The sequence below is a fragment of the Trachypithecus francoisi genome, unplaced genomic scaffold (genome assembly GCF_009764315.1).
Source record: "Trachypithecus francoisi isolate TF-2019V2 unplaced genomic scaffold, Tfra_2.0 Lachesis_group11, whole genome shotgun sequence".
Taxonomy (NCBI): domain Eukaryota; kingdom Metazoa; phylum Chordata; class Mammalia; order Primates; family Cercopithecidae; genus Trachypithecus; species Trachypithecus francoisi.
This window is the reverse complement of record NW_022681456.1, coordinates 4,207,694-4,228,402: the sequence shown is the minus strand read 5'-3', so window position 1 is coordinate 4,228,402 and position 20,709 is coordinate 4,207,694. Positions and strand designations below refer to the sequence as shown.

General features: G+C 49.6%; 1 protein-coding gene across 5 annotated transcripts in view; it reads left to right on the top strand.

The window, feature by feature from the left end:
* Positions 1 to 20,709, top strand: part of GLT1D1 (glycosyltransferase 1 domain containing 1) — a 132,641-nt gene that overhangs the window by 102,300 nt on the left and 9,632 nt on the right. For all 5 annotated transcript variants that reach the window (XM_033220115.1, XM_033220117.1, XM_033220114.1 and 2 more), the window contains one exon: positions 1,763 to 1,861. In XM_033220115.1, coding sequence (XP_033076006.1) covers positions 1,763 to 1,861 — 99 coding nt within the window. The remainder of the gene's footprint in view (positions 1 to 1,762; positions 1,862 to 20,709) is intronic.

The following is a 20,709-nucleotide window of genomic DNA, read 5'->3' as shown; positions in this document are numbered from 1 at the left end:
GCAGGTGATGTGTGCTGCCCACCACGTCAAACGGGAGACACATCGGTCAGCTCTTCCGGCTGTTGGTGACAGATGGCTCCACTGTGAAGCCTTACCTCTTCTCTGTGACTGATAAGTCATCCGTGGAGTGGTGCTTTGGGTTTTGGGGACACAGATGCTCCTCGACTTATGATGGGCTGCATCCCAATAAACCCATCACAAGTTGAAAATACTGTGAGTTGGCTAACACAGTGAAACCCCGTCTCTACTAAAAGTACAAAAAATTAGCCGGGCATGGTGGCGGGCACCTGTAGTCCCAGCTACTCAGGAGGCTGAGGCAGGAGAATGGCGTAAACCCGGGAGGCAGAGCTTGCAGTGAGCTGAGATCACGCCACTGCACTCCAGCCTGGGCAACAGAGTGAGACTCTGTCTCAAAAAAAAGAAAATACTGTGAGTTGAAAATGCGTTAAATACTCGTAATCTACCAAGTAGATTTTAAGGTCAGCCTAGCTGACCTTAAATATGCTCAGAAGACTTGCATTTGCCTACAGTGGGGCAAAATCATCTAACATGAAACTATTTTATAATAAAGTGTTGAATATCTCATGGAAGGTATTATTGGATACTGTACTGAAAGTGAAAAACAGAATGGTTATATTGTTGCTGAAATATGGATTTCACTGAACATGGGTTGCTTTTGCAGCACCATGAAGTAAAAAAATCTTAAGTGGAATCATTGTAAGTCGGAGACCATCCTGTTTCCCGATGACCTTTTACTCAATGGATTTGATCCGGATCCACTGGGATCCACTGTTGATCCCCAATCCTCGCCTGAATCACTTATTACACTGGGGGTTACAGTGTGATGGTTTTCTAATTCTGCTCTTCTGTCTATACTTAGTATTCACGCAGATTCTTCTGCAGAGAAGAGCCTTCCCTTTTCTTCCTCCTACTTTTCCTCTTCCTCCTCCTCCTCTTTCCTTTCATTTCCGTCTCATCACTAGGGGATCAGGTATTTTTGAAATTTAGTGTGTTACCATCTGTTACAATCATTATTCTTTTGGAAGTTGCAAAATTGTCCTGCTGTGGTCGGTGGGATCCCCTTGAAGTTGGCTTCTGTTTCCTTTTGACTTGACATCACTGAGCTTTGAGCACTGTAGAAAGAGAACTCGCAAAATGCCTCCTGTCCGGGCAGGCGGGGCCAGGGCTGCACACTGTGCTGTCGGGCTGTCGTCTTGTGGACCAGCTGCTAGCTGCTGCCAGGCTGTGGGGTATCAGGTGCCTATCTCCAGACCTTCAGAAATGGAGTCGGCTTCGTGACTCATCGGAAGGATAAATCGTTTTCCTTTTACTTTTGTCTGCATGCCAGAGAGCTGAGTTTGGTTTTTGTGGCATTCATACTCCCTTGCCTGTGCTAGAAGGAAATGGCTCCTCAGGGAAAGAGATGATGGTAATTAAAAACACATCCTCCAGGTGGTCGGTGACGAGGTATTAAATGAGCATTCAGAGAGGGGGGTTCTTTGTGACACTGCAATAATTGTGTCAGACAAGCGATTACAGTATATAGTGTTTCAGAGCTTCCAAACATAGTAAATAATTACAATTCAGATGTATTTTGAAACGTGCTATTGAGATTGGGATATCGTTTTGGCAAGGCGTATTTTTTGTGAGGTGCCAGCAGTCCAGTTAAGCCAAGAAGTTATGCTGACCCACACTGGCTCACCTTGCCACAGAGGCTCTTGAAGTGACTGCCTTCTGCCCGCTTTCCTCCTGTCTCCTCCAGGCGATGGATTTAGAAGTTCCGGTGTTGGCCAGGAACATCCCCGGGAATGCTGCTGTGGTGAAGCATGAAGTCACAGGGCTACTGTTTTCCAATCCTCAGGTAAAGAAAAGTTCTTTCCCTCCATTCACTCACCTCGTCTGAATAGTTTTCCTCTGTGTTTAATGGAGAGAGTCTTTCTGTTAGCGCTCGGTATTCCTGTCCCAGCCGGAGCCCTGCAGAGAGCGTGCCATCTTCTGTTCCCACCTGGGCAGCTGCCTGGGTGTGCCACTCGCAGAAGCCTAGGGAACAGGAGCATGAGTTCCATTCTTGATTCTGCTGCCACGTTGCTGTACAGAGCTGGGAAAGATACGTCACCTCTGAGCTGTTGGGATTTCCGATTTCTGACGTGGGCAGTCTCAGATACAACCTTGTATTTATGGGACATCTGCTGGCTTTCAGAGGACGCGTGCTTATGCGATCACTTTTTATTCCTTGAAACAGATGCACAAACTATGCAGGGTTCCTGCGTAAATACATGACCATATGTGTACACCGGGAAGTAGAAGAAAGGGCCATGTACCTGTCCCTCGGTCCAGCTGCTTATCCGGTGACTTCTGGGGTACACATGTGTGCCATCACCTCCCAGGAGCATGGACAGGTATTGCCCAGTGTAGGGGCCACAGATGGTTCTGGGGATTCGTCCTCCAGGGTTTGCCTGCATCCGACACCCAGAGTGCCTCCTGCAGAGAGTGACCCTGGCCAAGTCTCCAAGCCCCACGTTGCCTTCCGGATAAGTGAAGCTTATCATAACACCCGCCTCTTAGAGTTGTGACACGTGCTGAATGCATTGATGGCAGAGCTTTAGCGGTGTGCACGACATGTGCTCAGAGCTCACTAAACACCGATGTTATCAAGAGGGAAGGTGTTGGCTGGGTGCAGTGGTGCACTGGCTCATGCCTGTAATCCCAGCACTTTGGGAGGCTGAGGTGGGAGGATCATTTGAGGTCACGAGTTTGAGACCAGCCTGGGCAACATGGTGAAACCCTGTCTCTACTAAAAAGATTTAAAAAAAAAAAAAAATGCTCGTCGTGGTGCATGCCTGTAATTCCAGCTACTCGGGAGGCTGAGGCAGGATAATCACTTGAACCCGGGAGAGGGAGGTTACAGTGGACCAAGATCGCGCCACTGCACTGTGTCTGGGCAACAGAGTGAGACTCTGTCTCAAGAAAAAAAAAAAAAAAGGAAAGCATTGTCACTTCGTATCCCTAGTAAATAAAAATCTTTTTTTTTTTTTTTTTTGAGACAGGGTCTCACTCTGTAGCCCAGACACAGTGCAGTGGTGTGATCATGGCTTACTACAGCCTTGACCTTCTGGGCTCAAGCGATCCTCCCACCTCAGCCTCCTAAGTAGCTGGGACTACAGGCATGCGCCACCACACCTGGCTAATTTTGTTTATTTTTTGTAGAGACAGGATCTCGCCTTTTTGCCCAGGCTGGTCTCAAACTTCTGGCCTCAAGCGACCCACCTGCTTGGCCTCCTGAAGTACTGGGATTATAGGCATGAGCACCACGTTCAGTGAAAATTAGCTTCTTAAAAAAAATTAGCTTCTACTACTAACCGTCTTTATTAAAGCACGTATGCTATTCCAAAATCCAGAAAGCTATGCTTCTAAACTGAAAACTCAAATACTTGATATTCAGTTTTTAAGATTTCCTACAGCAGATGTTTAATTCAAGTTCACTTTCCCTTTCTGTAGTGTGATGACGTGTCATGCTTTTCACTGCCTGCTTCTTACAGAGTTGTAAACAAATTCCAGCACAAACAACATGAAAGTGTCATGGGGGCAGTGGGTGATGGGGGGTGACGGGGGGTGGGGGGTGGCAGGGGGGTGGGGATAGAGATTCCAAGTCGTGAGGTATCAGCAAGTCGTGAATGAATGCACTGACCATCCTGGGAAGGGGAAGGGAATAGCAAAGGTGGGACCCAGGCATTTGTTATTGTCTACAAAAGGTGTAGGTAGCACTGAAGGCTTCTCTTTTGATAGTAATATCTAAAAGCCCAAATAATATCCGGATAGGAAGAGTTTTCAGTAGTTACTTGTTGATTCTCCAAACAAAGGCTTATTGCTTTTTACCATATTCTGTATCTCTCGAAATCAACTCCAGCCAAGCTTCAGGTCAGCGAAATTAATCTCCACTCTGGCAAAGTGTTCTGGATTTTTTTTTTTCCATCTCCCAAAAGGCAACGTCTATTTACTTTATAGCTCAATTTCAAAGGACCAAAGAAAGCACTCCAACTTTATCAGTGAACGTCTGAATAGCAATCCCTTATAAGTGGATATATTAGGCTGAACAGGAGAATGAAAGCAGTTTGGCTCTTCCTATTTCACACAACCTCTTGTAAGATATTGCTTTTAATGTTTGCAAATCACTATTGTGCCTCCGATGTATTCAGGTCATTTCTGCTAGTTACCGGCTTCCTGTGAGCCATCAGACACAGCTCCGCAGCACTCAGGGACTCTAGTTGCAGACTTATTTTGATTCCAGCACTTTCATGTTCATTTCACAAAAGATGTTAAAAAAATCAAACTCTTCTGGTTTTATGTTGGGGGAGGCTGCGATTCTTAACACATGTTGAAAGAGTGCGCTAGACATGGATGTCGCACCTGGTTTGGTTTGGTTTTCTTTACAGTCTCCTTCCAGTTTTACCTAGCACGGGGTAGGAGCTGTTGCTTTAAAAACAATATGCATTTTAAATAAGTCAGGGACTATGGTTCTATGAATCTTGACTAAGAAACTCAGATGAAAGGAACCACTAGTGGGTTGCCAGTGTTGGCAAGATTAATGTTAAATATGAGGCCAGGCACGGTGGCTCACGCCTGTAATCCCGGTTCTTTAGGAGGCTGAGGTGGGTGGATTACCAGAGGTTAGGAGTTCAAGACAAGCCTGGCAAACATGGCAAAACCCTGTCTCTACTAAAAATATGAAAATTAGCCAGGTGTGGTAGCGGGTGCCTGTAACCCTGGCTACTCAGGAGGCTGAGGCAGGAGAATCACTTGAACCTAGGAGGTGGAGGTTGCAGTGAGCCAAGATTGTGCTGAGATTGCATCAGTGCACTCCAGCCTGGGTGACAGAGCTGGGTGTCTCAAAAACAAATAAATAAATAAGTAAATATTTCCGTATGCGTTGGAACCTGCATTCCATTTTTTAAGAAGGAATGTCCATGTCAGAGCGGCAGCCTTAGTGATGTACGCATAAGGAGTATATTTTACCATGCTTGCTATTCAAATCAGTGTTAAATGTACAGTTAGTAGTTCTGCATTCACTTTTATTTTCTAATTGAGAATGTAAAGAAACCCGGTATAAAAAGGTGAGGTTCAACATGTTAGACTGTACGTTTAATACCCCAGTTAACTATGTTTCAAAACAGAAAACTGATTTTACATACAGTAAAGGGTGTGGGTGACTGTTAATGGGCATTCCTTATTCTTTTCATTTTGTGAATCTTTTATAAAATGGTATTAGTCAGGGTTCCCCAGAGAAACAGAACCAGTAGGAGATATATATATAAATATGTGAGGAGATTTCTTATAGCAATTGGCTGACATGATTATGGAAGCCAGAAAGTTCCATTATCTGTTGTCTGCAAGCTGGAGATGCAGGAAAGCCAATGGTGCAATTCAGTACAGGGCTAAAGGGCCCAAGAATCGGGTGTGAATCCAAAAGAAGGAGGTCAGTATATGGAAGAGATACCTGCATCCCTATGTTCATCAAAGCACCATTCACAATAGCCAAGGTATGGAATCAACCTAAGTGTCCATCAGCAGATGAATATATGAGGAAAATGTGGTACATATACCCAGTGGAGTACTATTCAGCCATAAAAAAGAAGGAGCTATGTCGCTTATGGCAACATGGCTGGAACTGGAGGAAATTATAGTAAGTGGAATAAGGCAGGCAAAGAAAGATGAATATCGTACATTCTTGGAGTCTGAAAGGCTGAGACTCAGGAGCTCAGATGTCTCTGTGCGGAAGAAGATGGATGTCCCAGCTCAAGAAGCAGGAAGATTTCCCTTCCTCCACCTTTTTGTTCTATTCGGACTGGATGGTGCTGGCCTGCATTGCTGAGGGTGCAGCTTCCCTCTTCAGTTCACAGATTCAAATGCTAGTCTCTTCCAGAAACAGCCTCACACACACCCAGAAATAAGGCATCCCCAGCCGTCTGGGCGTCCCTCAGCCCAGGCACACTGACACATAAAATTAACCATCATGAAAACTAAACCAACAAAGGAAAAGAAATGTGACCTTTTTTTTTGGAAACCATAACACACATTCTGTAGGTCAGGCAGTTTTTCTGGTAACCAGGACTCTGTCCCCCTCCACCCTTGCTGACACTTGTGTCCTACGGTGGCCTTGTGTGTGTGCCCCGTCCCCCTCCTCCTTTCCCAGCGCTTGTGTCCTACAGTGGCCCCGTGTGTATGCGCTCCAGTGAGGGGTCACACACGTCATGCCTTCGAGGGTGGAGTGAGCTGCCTTGTATGGTGGGATCGGGGCAGTCACACGTTCTCCTAGCTGTCTGTTGCAGACCTGCAGGGCTAGTTCTGGGTCCAGACACCATGTCCAGGGTCTTGGAATGAATATTCACATCTCGTCTAAGAAGAAACAGGACTAAGACACCAGCAATGGTTATAGCAGTGCATCAATTAGCCTGGGCAGCAGCACTGAGGTCTTTAGGGAAAGGCTTCCTGACAAACAGATGTGGGCAAGGAATGAGTGGAGGGAGTGGAGCACAGTGTGGCCTGTGCCGGGCAGGAGGTTCAAGCTTAGGTGTCTGGAGGTCACACAGGTATGCAGGGGGTGAAGCGGCCTGGTCAGGTGCAACCCTAGGGACCCTGGGTCAGACGTGCAGCCCTTGCTGCAAGAGCAGCTGAAAGTCTGATTGTTATGTGGGTATTACCAATTTATACATGTAGACAACTCAGTCAAATTCTAAAATGATTCCTTTTTTTTTTTTTCTTTTTTGAGATGGAGTCTCTCTCCATCCAGCCCAGGCTGGAGTGTGGTGGTGTGATCTTGGTTCCCTGCAACCTCGGCCTCCTGGGGTTCAAGCAATTATTCTGTCTCAGCTTCACAAGTAGCTGGGACAACAGGTGTGCACCACCATGCCCGCTAAGTTTTGTATTTTTAGTAAAGACAGGGTTTTACCATATTGGCCAGGCTGGTCTTGAACCCCTGATCTCATGATCTGCCCGCCTTGGCCTCCCAAAGTGCTGGGATTACAGGTGTGAGCCACTGCGCCCGGCCAAAATGATTCTTCTAAACATGATAGGGACCTAGTTACACATTCGTGGGGAGATTTACTGCCAGCCTGTGACCTCTGCTCTGGATCAGGGATACCCCTTTTCCACTGACAAATGAGAAATGTAACTCAGCCAGAGTACACTGTGCACACCAATGACAGTGGGTTCCCCGAGGAGGACACATCAAAGGTGACATCTGGTCCCAGGTCAGGGCTGCCTCTGGCCATCAGTGTCCTCTTCACTCCAGACAGAAGAGGTGTCAGCTGTCGCAGGAGGGCCTGCTGTGGGGTCGGGAGTGGAGTGGGGTTGATTCCAGGGTCATACGGGCCAGAAAATAGGAAGGACTTGATGTGATAAAACAACAGTGGGAGGCCGGGCGCGGTGGCTCACACCTATAATCCCAGCACTTTGGGAGGCCGAGGCGGGTGGATCACTTGAGGTCAGGAGTTTGAGACTAGCCTGAGCAACATGGTGAAACCCTGTCTCCACTAAAATGCAAGAATTAGCTGGGCATGGTGGCGGGTGCCTGTAATCCCAGCTACTCAGGAAGCTGAGGCAGGAGAATCGCTTGAGCCTGGCGGGTGGAGATTGCAGTGAGCCGAGATTGCACCATTGCACTCCAGCCTGGGTGAGAGTGAGACTCCATCTCAAAACAAAAACAAAAAGGTGTTTTTTTCTCTCTCTCTACGTGAAAATTAACATGTGTTGGCTCCTATCATGCACAGGCATGTTAGGCAGAAAGCTTTTATGGAGTTCTTACTATATTCCCAGCACTGAGCTAGGTCCTGGAGGTGAAGAAACGAAACAGAAAGGGTGCAAGTCCTCAGGAATGCACAGTCGGCTGTGGGTGGTGCGCAGATGGCAGAGCACAGCATCAGGTAGCGTGCCGTCTGCATTGTTGGCCCATCATGAGTGACACCTGTCTTAGTCTGTTCTGGCTGTGGTAACAGAGCACCATAGACTGGGGACTTAGGCAACAAACATTTATCTCTCACAGTCCTGGAGGCTGCAATCCACGATGGGCACCTGATAGACAGCTGTCTTCTCCCTGTGTCCTCACATGGTGGAAGGGCCGAGACAGTTCTCTGGGGTCCCTTTTATAAGGACACTAATCTCTGCCAGTTGCACTGGCTCATGCCTATAGTCCCAGCACTTTGGGAGACCAGACTGGCCACCATGGAGAAACCCTGTCTCTACAAAAAAAGTAAAATATTATCTGGGGTGGTGGCAGATGCCTGTAATCCCAGCTACTCAAGAGGCTGAGATGGGAGGATCACTTGAGCCTGAGAGGTGGAGGCTACAGGGGAGCCGTGAAGGCGTGGCTGTCTTCTAGCCTGGGTGACAGAGTGAGACCCTGTCTCAAAACAGTAAGTTAGACACCAGTCTTTCCATCCTCATGACCCAGTCACCTCCCAAAGACTTCACCCCCTGCCGTCCCCTTGGGGGTGAGCAGTTCAGCGTATGAATTTGCAGAGACACAAACATTCAACCCACAATATGACCCCTTGTCAAATGTTCACCCTGTAATGGACATGGTTCCCGCTGCTTTACATGGATGGACTCCATGAACTCTCACAATGATGCCATGATGCCAACACCTTCATAATCACCGTTGGACGGGTGGGGGAACTGAGGCATGGAGAAGCCCAGTTAACTAGTTTGTAAGTGTCAGAGCCAGACGCGGAGCCTCGTCACCCTGGCAGGTTGTGTTATTAGTGTGAAGAGATTGCTAGGGACATTGAGCTGGGCCTCAAAGGATGAGACTCCCTAGGCAGGAAAAGGCATTCACAGTAGCGGGAGCCACCTGGGCAAAAGTTTCGAGGTGTGAGAGTGCAATGCATTGGAAGAGTTAGGTTCGTGCAGTGTGGGAGCTGGGTGTGAGAGTGCAATGCATTGGAAGAGTTAGGCGTCGTGCAGTGTGGGAGGTGTTAGGGAAGGAATGGCCTAAGTGAAAGGGAACTCAGACGTAAGGGGCATGGGACATAGGGGAGTGTGGTGAGCAGAGTTCTGAGATGCCCTGTGGCCTCTGCCTCCTGGTGTTCGGCTGTTGTGGTAGGTTATGTGGCAAGAGGGATTTTGCAGATGTGATTAAGGTAACTAGTCAGTTGACTTTGAATCAATCAAATATATGAACTGTGTGGGCCTGACCTCGTCGTCAGAGCCTTTGAAATTTAGATCTAGAGGCCAAGGACAGAAGAATTCAGAGAGACTGGGACCTGTGGAGGGAGCCACATGGCAAGGAACTTTGGGCAGCCTCTAGGACCTGGGGGCGGCCCCTGATTGACAGCCAGTGGGAGAAAGATGGCCTGGGTCCTACAACCACAGAAACTGAATTCTGCCAACAACTTTGTGAGCTTCAAGGAAGACTCCAAGCTCCAGATGGGAGCCCAGCCCAGCCCACACCTTGATCTCAGGCTCGTGGGACGCTGAGCTGAAAAGTCAGCTCTGCCATGTCTGTGCCTGAATTTTGACCTGCAGAAACCATGAGACAATACATGGGTGTCATTTTAAGTCCCAAGTTTGTGGCTATTTGTTATGCAGCAATAGAAGACTAGTCCCAGAGGCAGGCGTGGTGGCTCACGCCTGTAATCCCAGCATTTTGGGAGGCTGAGGCAAGCACATTGCTTGAGTTCAGGAGTTCAACAACAGCCTGGGCAACATGGCAAAGTTCTATCTCTGCTAGAAAGAAAAGAAAGAAAGAAAGAAAGAGAGAGAGGGAGGGAGGGAAAGAGGGAGGGAGGGAGAGAGAGAGAGAAAGAGAAAGAAAAGAAAGAGAAAGAAAGAGAGAGAAGGAAAGAAAGAAAGAAAGAAAGAAAGAAAGAAAGAAGAAAGAAAGAAAGAAGAAAGAAAGAAAGAAAGAAAGAAGAAAGAAAGAAAGAAAGAAAGAAAGAAAGAAAGAAAGAAAGAAAAAGAAAATTGGCCAGATGTGGTGGCTCGTGCCTGTAGTCCCAGCTACTGGGGAGGCTGAGGTGGGAGGATCGCTTTAACCTGGGTGATGGAAGTTGCCGTGAGCCTAGATCTTGCCACTGCACTCCAGCCTGGATAACAGAGCAAGACCCTGTCTTAGAAATAAAGAAAAAGAGAACTAGCTCTAGGAAGAAGGCAGGGGAAGAGTTTTCAGTGGTGCCAATGCAGCTGGCTGCGGAGGAGGAAAGAATGTGTTCACAGTGGCAGAGATGGGACCTCCAGAAAGAGGACTGTTTCAGGTAATTAATGCATCACATTTGAGATTATGGAAGATCGTTCAAGGGGATTCATAGGGTCTTGTTGGAGAAAACCTTATGTTTGTTTCCCCTGCAATCACTGCGTCTTTCTCTATCCAATGAGGGGCTGGGAGTAGGAGTCCCTGGTGCAACTGGAGAGGAGGAGACAGCAGAGTGCTCCTGGGAGCCAGGGCTGAGCTGAGAGGGCGTGCAGACCAGCCAGCATCCCTGCCTGAGATGCCCCAGGGATGGCCGGCTGCACTTGGAAGAAAGTCCAGACTTTTTCTGATGGCCACCAAGCTGTCCCTGAGCTAACCACTGCCTACCACTCTGCCTTTGCTGCTCTGCGGCCACATGGGCATCTCTGCTCCTCCCTCACGGGTAACTTGAGTCTGCAGCCTCTTTTCACCACCCTTCCCCATCTTATTTTCTTATTTCCGTCCTGGCTTGCTCCCCACACCCTCCTCCCCAAACCCCTCAGACTGTTAGATCCAGGAGAGCAATTTCTCCAACTGTAAAACGGGGAAGCGAGGCCTCCCCTTGGGAGTTTTGTGCTCTTCTGCGTGCAGCCCCAACACCAGGGCAGTGCCTGGCACTGAATGTGTGTTGACAGGTGAGTGGTAAGCGCAGGGTCCCGGGGTGGGGGTGGCAGCTGTTGGCGCAAAGATGATGGGAATCTGGAGGGAAGTTTGCCTTAGGGAGCTCGTGAGGACAGCCTACCGAACTGAATAAAAAAACCATTTTTTAAAAAAATGATGATTAAGCATATTCAGCCCTGGTAGGAACAGAATAATCTCTATTTTTATATACCTCACCCCTGGAAAACTTCAATTTAAGCAAAGCTTTCCAGACCTACTAAAGATTGATTTTTCATTACCACCACAATCCTGTTATTTCTCCTTTTAAGAAGTAGAAAAGTGTTGAGCTATTTTCCTAGGTATTTTATTGCTCTGTTTTATAGCTTCGAAATTAAAATCCATTTGACATTTAATAGAAACTGTGAATCTATACACTCTCCCAGGGTCAGACTTTTAAAGTGCAGCTCAAACCTATTTTGCTGGGAGGTTCTGTTTGGATGGTGCACAGAAAAGCGTAAGTTCTGGAATAATGACAATGACCAGAGCTAGCATTTGTCCAGTGGGTATTCTGGGCCGGGCTCTGGCTGTAGTGTTCTACGTGACTGGCATTTTCACTAAAGATAGCTTATTTTTCTTCAAACACTAATGGCTTTAACATCAACAGTTTAACGTTTGGGAAATGTGAGGCCCTGTGGAAAACATCAACCTCCAAACTTTCATTCAGGCAGGGCTGGGCTGAGATCTCAAGTTTTGCACTTGGAAGCTGAGTGATCCTGGACGCTCCTCCTGTCCTCTGTTTGGTGCTTCTTCGGGAGAGTGGAGATAATGACCTCTTTTTGGGGAATAGCTGAGGGAGGGCACATGCACTATTGCCTCTCTCTTCCCTGGGACAAAAACGGAGACTAGTCCACCGCATTCACGGCTTGCGGTGCTGCGCACTAGGGGGAGCCGTGGAGTATGGAAAGCGCTTATGTTTAAGTGCGGGGACCAGCCCTCAGCAGGATTCCCGCCTAGTGCAGGGCGCTGCGAACCCAGGGAGTAATTCCTGTCTGTCTCACTCTCACTTCGAGTCACGTTCTACTTACGGATTTGGGGAGGTGACTGGCCAACATTACGTAAAATATTCTCTCATTTTTAAAAAATGTTTTCACATAACGGCTATAATTCTTGGAAATTAAACGCATCCAGGATGTGTAAGCTCCAGCCAGTGCACAGCACACAGTAGGTCCTCAGCATGAAATCCGAGATGGAGACCCTGCTGCGTTGATTGGATTTCCAGTTAAGCCTAGAGGAAACGTGGGGCAAAGCGTGTGTGAACTAAATTGGAGGTTAATGCAAAACTTACATGGATTTGGAAGTAGTGTGACCTGTTTGCTTATTGTGCGATATTGGGAAGCATTTGAGAGTGGAATAATAATAATACAAGCACACCAGGCTGGGCACAGTGGCTCACGACTGTCATCCCAGCACTTTGGGAGGCTGAGGCTGGTGGATCACTTGAGGTCAGGAGTTCGAGGCCAACATGGCAGAACCCTGTCTCTACTAAAAATACAACAAATTAGCTGAGCAGGGTGGCAGGCGCCTGTAATCCTAGCTACTCAGGAGGCTGAGGCATGAGAATCACTTGAACCCAGAGGGTGGAGGTTGCAGTGAGCCAAGATCATGCCACTGCACTCCAGCCTGGGTGACAGTGCGAGACATCGTCTCAATAATAATAATAATAATAATACTAGGACAACAGATGTAAACCTCATTGGAGCAGCGTAGGGACAGCCTGTGTGGGGGCTGTGATTGGGTGCCCAGGCTGGTGTATTTTTAGGGACACAGATTCTCCAGTGAGCTAGAGAGGGTGGGTCCCTTGCCTCGGGCCAGTTGGGTGGGTTGAGGAACTGGGTGAGAACTGGGTCTGACTGCAGAGCCTGAGCTCAGGCCGGGAGCACAAATGGCCCTGCTCTGCCCCTTCCCTGCTGCTGCCCTGGCAGCTCCTCCTCACTGTGCCTCCCCTTTCCTGCTGTGCCTCCCTTTTTCTCTCCCCCTCCCTCTGTCTCATCATCTCCTTGTCTGTCTCTGTCTCTGTTTCTGTAGCCTTCCTCCCCTTCAGTCTCTGTTTCTGTCTCTCATTGTCTGTTCCTCTGTCTCTATTTCTACCTCTATCTCAGTCTCTAGCTCTCTCTCTCGCTCTCTCTGTCTCTCTGTCTCTCTCTTTGTCTCCCTCCCTCCCCTTCGCTTTTGTTTTCCACCTAACCGTTTTCTAAAGTTGTTCTTCTCACCCTGATTCTGTCTATGTTCGTGGCAGAAGGGACCATTTCTGAGCCCCATCCTGGGTGTAGATGCCCCTGGATGCAGCATGAGGTGGGAAGGAAAGCCCCTGGCTGACTGCGCAGCCCCTGCGGCAGGTACACACCGAGCTGGATGTGCACCGAGCTGAGTGTGCACCGAGCTGGGTATGCACCGAGCTGGGTGTGCACCGAGCTGAGTGTGCACTGAGTTGTGGCGCGGCGAGCAGGACCAGGACACGGGTGAGCCACGAGGTGGGGCTCACTGCTCAGACACGGATGCTGGGCTGTCACCAAGGTGCAGAGGCCCTCAGGGCTCCTCCTGGCCGCCTCACTCCTGACCAAGCAGGGAGCATCCTGCTTGCATCGCGTCTGGAATTCTCTGAAAATACAGAGAGAGAAGAGCTTCCTTCCCGCTGTGAGCTCAGTCCCCACCTGTGAGAACAGGAGGAGGCATCTCTGCGTCATCCTGACACTTGCTTTCCGCCATCTCCTGGGCCCTCGCGTGGGTGCACCTGTTGCTGTGCAAAGCCTGCTGGGCACCTGCCAGGAGTGTGAGCCCTCAGGCTCCAGCTGGGAACTGTGATTAGTTGAGGGGCCAGGCATGGCGAGACCCTCCCCTCCCCCTGCCTCTGCCTGTGTGCGCTTCCTGGAGGCCTCCTGGTGATCTCTGTCAGCACTGACAAATGCAGTCCCTGGTAGGCGGTGTGCTTGCCTCGCATCAAAACAACATTGCTGTAGGAATCAACTCCGAAGGCCGTTTCTGGGGTATCCTGGAATTCAGAAGGAGGATGGTGACTTGTTGGCACTGGTAGAAGCCGGGCCAGGGTCCTGTGGAGGACCCCCGTGGGCTGCAGCCTTAGGGATAACGCCGCAGGGGGAAGCCTGCCTGGAGCCTCAGCCCCTGCTTGTTGCAGGTGCGTGCACAAGCGGCCAGGCACACCGTCCTGGGTCCTGGGCTCCCAAGCCCGCCGCACTCTCTTCCCTGAGCCCTGCTTCCCATCTGTCCCACTTCTCCTGAGCTCTGTCTCCAAACGCAGCTGGACCCCATCTCCACTGCACTCCCGACTGAGGCGCTGTGGGCTCTTGCCCCGGCTGTTCAGCAGCCTCCCCCTTCCAGCCCGCCCACTCCCTCCCCACAGCCACAGGCACCAAGGGAAAGTCCGCTTCTATCCCGCAGCTGAGATCCCTCTGGTGACTTCCCCATTGGACCTAGAAGAAATGCTACTTCTTCCCTGGCTTCTGAGACCTTGCACGGCCCGCGCTGCCCCTCCTCGTTCCAGGCTTCTCTGTCCACTACCTGAGTTCTGCTCACCCTCGGTCTCTAACTGAGCTGTGCCCGCGGCGGGTGCCTCCTCAATTGTTTCTTGGTTGAAATCACCCTGGAAGGACTTTCCTTGGCCACCCAGTGTTACTGGGGTTCCCACTTAGGTTTCCTCTGTCCCTGCACGTGTGTCTGAATACACTGCACTCTTCGCCATCTATAAACCCCAGTCCCCAGCCTGGAAGCTTCGTGAGGGGAGCAGTCAGGCATGTTTACTCATCAGCTCTCCCTCGCAGGGACCCTAGTGTGGACTGGATGGTCAGTGAGCACTGGAAGGGGTTATGCCCCAGCGTACAAGGGACAACCCTTCCAGAGGGCATGTTTCGCTATTTTCATCTGATAGTGAGCGATGCAGCACGCCACACAGTTGTACTTAACTGCTCTCTTTTTCTTTTCAAAGTCGCAGATGACAGCAGTCATCCTGCCCAATCATTGGCACCTGTCAGATTTTATCCCCATGCCTAGCAAGTAGTCTCTGACAGTTTCATGCCAATCACAGGTACTGGTGCTGAGTGCCACGCGGCAAAACGACAGGATTGCCTTCTCCTGCCTGGGTGCTTAGATCCCATGTAAATCTCTTTGGCTCAGAAATTGTCTTTCTTTTGCCGTCCCTTCCTCTCTCCCTCCCTTTTTCCTTCCTTCATCTCCCTGCTTTCTTCTTCCCTCCTTTTCTTCATCTGTTCTTTGCTCCCATTTTCTTTGATTTCTCTCCCTCCTTCCTTCCTTTCTCCCTTCCTCCCTCCTGACTTCCTTCTTCCCCTCCTCCTCCCTCCCTCCCTCCCTCTCTACCTCCCTCCCAACTCTCTCCTTCCCTCTCTTCTTCTCTCCCTTCCTCTTTCTCCCTCCCTCCCTATCTACCTCCCTCCCTTCCTCCCTTGCCTCCTCTCTCCCTCCATTTCTCCCTCCCTTCTTCCCTCCTTTCCTCTCTCTCTCCCTCCCTAATTCCCTCCCTTCCTTCCTTCTTTACTCCCTTTCTCCCTCTGTCCCGCCCTCTGTCCCGTCCTCTCTCCTTTTCTCCCTCTCTCTCTCCCTCCCTTCCTCTCTCCCTCCCTTCCTCTCTTCCTCCCTTCCTCTCTCCCTCCCTTCCTCTCTCCCTCCCTTCCTCTCTCCCTCCCTTCCTCTCTCCTTCCCTCCCCTCCTCTCTCCCTTCCTGTGGCCACTGCTCTCATCATTCCTCATTAGTGAGCTCAATCTTCCTTTGAGTTCTGCCAGGAGAATCCATTGTTTGCACTTTATACAGGAGCATGGTCTCTGGTGTTCCCTGAATCTCTGTAGAGTGTCGCTACCACGTGTCTGAATGAGCAAGCTGTCCCTTGGGGACCTTGGACTGCAGCGGAACTGGGCTGCATTCGGAGCAAAGCCATGAGATGACCAGCATGCCAACAGGAAGTGGCAGCTGCTCTGATGGACCCCATCGCCTCAGGAGGGCAGCATTGGGAGACCTTATTTCTTGCTCTCCTGGAGGTCAGAGCTGGTTGTTTTGGTCTGTGACCAGTGCCCATGCAGTCACTCAGAGCCCTGGCTCCTTCCGTGACCTGGTTCCAGCTCCGTCTGTATGTAGCCGCTGGGGAGAGAGAAGACAGGTATGTGTGACCTGGGCTGGAGGGAGCACATGCCCCTCTCCGCTCATGCTCCCTTGGCTGGAACCTGGTCACATCACGCCCGCTGCGAGGGAGGCTGGGAATTGTGGCCTAGGAAGAACTGGGGAGCAACCGTATGACTGGGTGCTCCTCCTTTCATCCCCAAAGACTGAGGCTAATGTGTTCTGGGAGAAAAAAACAGAAAACAAGACCTGTCATAAAGAAGATGGCTAGCATCTGTTGAATGCTTGCTCTACAGATACAAATGTTATGCATAGATTATCTTGTTTAACCTGCACAATGACAAATGAGCTCTTACCAGCCCCATTTCCTAGACGAGCAAACCAGGCACAGAGGAGTTAACTTCCTCAAGGCCCAGAGCCTTGTAAAAGGTGCCGCTGAGGGTCATACTGTGCTTTTCAGCTTTATTAAGGTTGATTGACAAATTTAAAGATTGTCAACATGTATGGTATACCACTTAGTGTTTTGCTATGTGCGTCAATTGTGCAATGATTAAATCGAGCTAATTAACATTTCCATCCCCACACATACTTTTTTGTTGTAATGAGACTATTTAAGATCCACTCACTTAGCAACTTTCAAGTACACTAGAGTCACCAGGCTGCCCCATAGGTCTTCAGAATGTGACCCTCCTAACTGAAACTTTGGAACTGTTGACCAATATCTCCTCGTTTCCTCTCCTGCAGCCCCCCAGCCCCTGGTAACCACCCTCCCACTCTGTTTCTATGAGGTTGACTTTTTAAGAGTCTGCCTATAGGTAAAATTATGAAGTATTTGTCTTTTCTGGTTTTTGTTTTGTTTTGTTTTTGAGACGGAGTCTCAAAACTGGCTGGAGTGCAGTTGTACAATCTCGGCTCACTGCAACCTCTGCCTCCTGGGTTCAAGTGATTCTCCTGCCTCTGCCTCTCCAGTAGCTAGGATTACAGGCTCGTGCCACCACACCTGGATAATTTTTGTATTTTTAGTAGAGATGGGGTTTCACTGTGTTGGCCAGGCTGGCTGGTCTTGAACTCCTGACCTCGTGATCCACCCGCCTCAGCCTCCCAAAGTACCAGGATTACAGGCATGAGCCACTGTGCCTGGCCCATCTTTCTGTGTTTTTTAAATGTAGGTTTTAATTTTTGTGGGTCCATAGTAGGTATATGTGTTTTGGAGGTTCACATTTTGACAGACATGTAGTGCATAATAATGGCGTCAGGGGTATGTCTTTCTGTGTGCTTAACCATTATACTACTGTCTATATTAGAATAAGTGGAATCTGATCTTAATTAAGTTTTATGTTATATGAACACTTTTACAGAAAAATTGAAAACATACAAATTAAAAATATCCATAACTTACAATTTGGAGACCGCCTCCTATTTTCCCAGAATGTTCTTGTTAGGACTTATGCAGGCGTGATGTATCCTTTCTGCAAAAGGCCCCTCTACCCAGGGAGTTCTGCAGCCTCTCAGTTGCTTGGCACGTGCCAGAAGCTATGCGGGCTCAGCTGTCACCACTGTCGGGCAGAGAAATGCATGGCAAGTCCATCCTGGTTGGTCTCTTAAGGGTGGTGAGACAGTAAAATTCTCCTTTCCCTTCTGGCATTTGCATACCAGAGGCTGACTATGCTGGTCAAAGGAGAGCTGTTATTTGAGAAGGGAAAACAGTGCAAGTCCTAGATAAATAAAAGCAGGGTGACTGACCACCAGAGAACCCGTGTTTTATTCCTGTCATTCCTGGGGCTCCACGGCTCCTGAAATGCATGATGCAGGGTTAGTGTGGCCTGAGGCATTGCTCTGGCGGAGGTAGGAGGGAGCAAGAGTGCTTGCCCTCTGTAAACTGAGTGGGTCCATGGATGTCCGTGTAGTCAAGGACTCCGGCCATCAGCCAGGTACCTGCTAGTATAAATGGACAGAGCTGGCGGGTGGGCCCCGATTGCAGGTTTGTGAGCCATGGCAGTGTCACCCAGGTGTGCTGCTCAGGAGCCCTCTCAAGAATTCAATGTGGCCTGAGAATCCCCCAAAACCCCCACCCCTCGCCCAACTCTGCCATTGCTTGCCTGCCTGCCTGCCTTCCTGCCTTCCTTCCTTCCTTCCTTCCTTCCTTCCTTCCTTTCTTCCTTCCTTCCTTCCTTTCTTCCTTTCTTCCTTTCTTCCTTTCTTCCTTCCTTCCTCCTTCCTTCCTTCCTTCCTTCACAGAGTCTCACTGCATCACCCAGGCTGGAGTCCAGTGGCACGATCTTGGTTCATTGTAACCTCCGCCTCCTGGGTTCAAGCAGTTCTCCTTCCTCAGCCTCCCCAGTAGCTGGGATTACAGGCATGTGCCACCACACCTGGCTAATTTTTTTTTTTTTTTTTTTTTTTGTATTTTTGATAGAGATGGGGTTTCACTATGTTGGCCAGGCTGGTTTCAAACTCCTGACCTCAAGTGATCTACCCACCTTGGCTTCCCAAAGTGTTGGGATGACAAGCGTGAGCCACCACCCCAGCCTGCTTGTGTTTCTTTTCTCTCCCCGAGGCATAACCAGAATGAATGGCAGATTTACTGCCACACTTTAATGGGCTGATCTTTCCCTCCAACTTCCTCCTGCTGTAACCCACCAAGCCATCACACGAGCCCAAAAGAAAGTCTCCCGGGCCCCCTCTTCCCTCCCTTCCCTGCCTCTCACCTTCTTCTTTCCTTCAAGATGCCCATCTTCTCCCTACCAACCCCTAAAGCACACCAGAGCAGCAGAAGCACCTTTCAGCCTGCCAGTTGTGTGTTGAAATGGCTAGTGTTCTGCTTGGCCCATCATCTGGAAAGTGAGCGAATGAGAAGCACAGAAAATATTCCTGAGGTTGTTTTTTTAGTTTCATCGGTGGCTCCCAGGTTTCCCCTGTCTGTGTGTGTGTGCGCGGAGGAGGCGTGCAGAGGGTGGTGCTCGGAGGGGGACGGTCTGGGTCTAGATGCCTTTTCTGCCACTCGGTGATGTGGCCACTCAGTGATGTTAACCTCAGGCAGATTCCTGGGTGACCTAGGCTCCCATCTCTTGATCTGTGTGTGTGGAGGGGGAGAGGGCGCATAGGAATAGTCCAAATTCCTAGTTCCTTTTCTGCAATTTCAGAATCCAAAAAGCGCTTCGAAAACATGTGCTTGAAAAACCTGCGATTGGGGCCCACCCGCCAGCTCTGTAATTTTTACTAGCAGGTACCTGACTGATGACCGGAGTCCTTGTTCACACGGACGTCTACGGACCTACCTGGCTTACAGAGGACGAGGGCTCTTGCTCCCTCCTACCTCAGCCACATCAACACCTTTGAACCACACTAACCCTGCACCATGTATTTCATGAGCCACAGAGCCCTGGGAATGGCAGGAATAAAATACAAGTTCTCCCGTGGTCAATGACCCTGCTGTTAGTTACCCAGGTCTATGCACTGTTTTCCCTCCTCAAATAACAGCTGTCCTTTGACCAGCACAATTGACCTCTGGTGTGCAAATGCCATAAGGGAAAGAGGAGTTTTACTGTCTCACCACCCATAAGACTGCTCTTTTTAGTGAGTTTGGTGCCATAATTCCTTTCTGAACTGATGTAAAGTTACCTAGGGCTTTGTTTGTCCTGCGTCACGGGACTCTTTATACATTTTGGTTAAGAAACATGGATCTGTTGTTGACAGGCATGGCCTTAGACCTCGCTGGAGATGATACATAATAGAAGGCTATAGCAGCCAAATTACTAAAATCCCCCAGGTCCTGAATTCTGAAGCCTCATTCCGTGTATGTGGTTGGCTGCTGTTGTTAATTTCTGGCTGGATCCCGATCTCCACTGGAGGTTCTTGGCCAGAGGCTGGCTCCCTCTTCGCTAAAGAAGTGTTGAAGAAAGGATTTGCCCCTCATTGAGGCTGTCCTCACCTCCACCAGCAGCGAAGATGAACTGGAAAGGAATTAGCGTTCTCACCTGCTGGCTCTCCTTAGTTTAGTGTCCCCACCTGCACCTGCACCTGCAACCCTCCTTCCGCATGCTACAGACTCCCACGTACCGTCACTCCTGAGCACCCACCATGTCTGTGAGTGGCCTGTTAGATACACGCTCAGGCATTGTCCCGGCAAAGGGCCTGAGCATGGAGCCTCCCTGGCTCAGCGTGCATGCACAGGGCCCACTGGCAGATTCACGGGGGTCAGTCTGGGAATGGACATTAGACTCAAGCATCGTGACTGGGGGCAGAGGGGTCAAGCATCGTGAGTAGCGGTCAGAGTCCCCACCCCGCCACCTTGTCCTCTGGCTCTATATTGAGCAGTTGCTACGCACAGGGCTCATTGACCAAGAGGTTATTTCTGACCCTATCCTGTTGTCTTGCTCAGTCTCTATATGCAGAAGATTCCCATAGCTGTTTTTTGTTTTGTTTTGTTTTGTTTTTCTTTTGAGACAGGGTCTCTGTCACTCAGGCACTATCTCAGCTCACTGCAACCTCCAACTCCCTGGTTCAAGCGATTGTCCTGCCTCAGCCTCTGGAGTAGCTGGGACTGCAGGCACCCACTACCACACCAGGCTAATTTTTGTGTTTTTTGGTAGAGACAGGGTTTCGCCGTGTTGGCCAGGCTGGGCTCGAACTCCTGACCTCCAGTGATCCACATGCCTCGGGCTCCCAAAGTGCTGAGATTACAGGTGTGAGCCACAGTGCCCGGCCCCCTAATGGCTGGTTTTGATACTTATTTTAAAGTGAG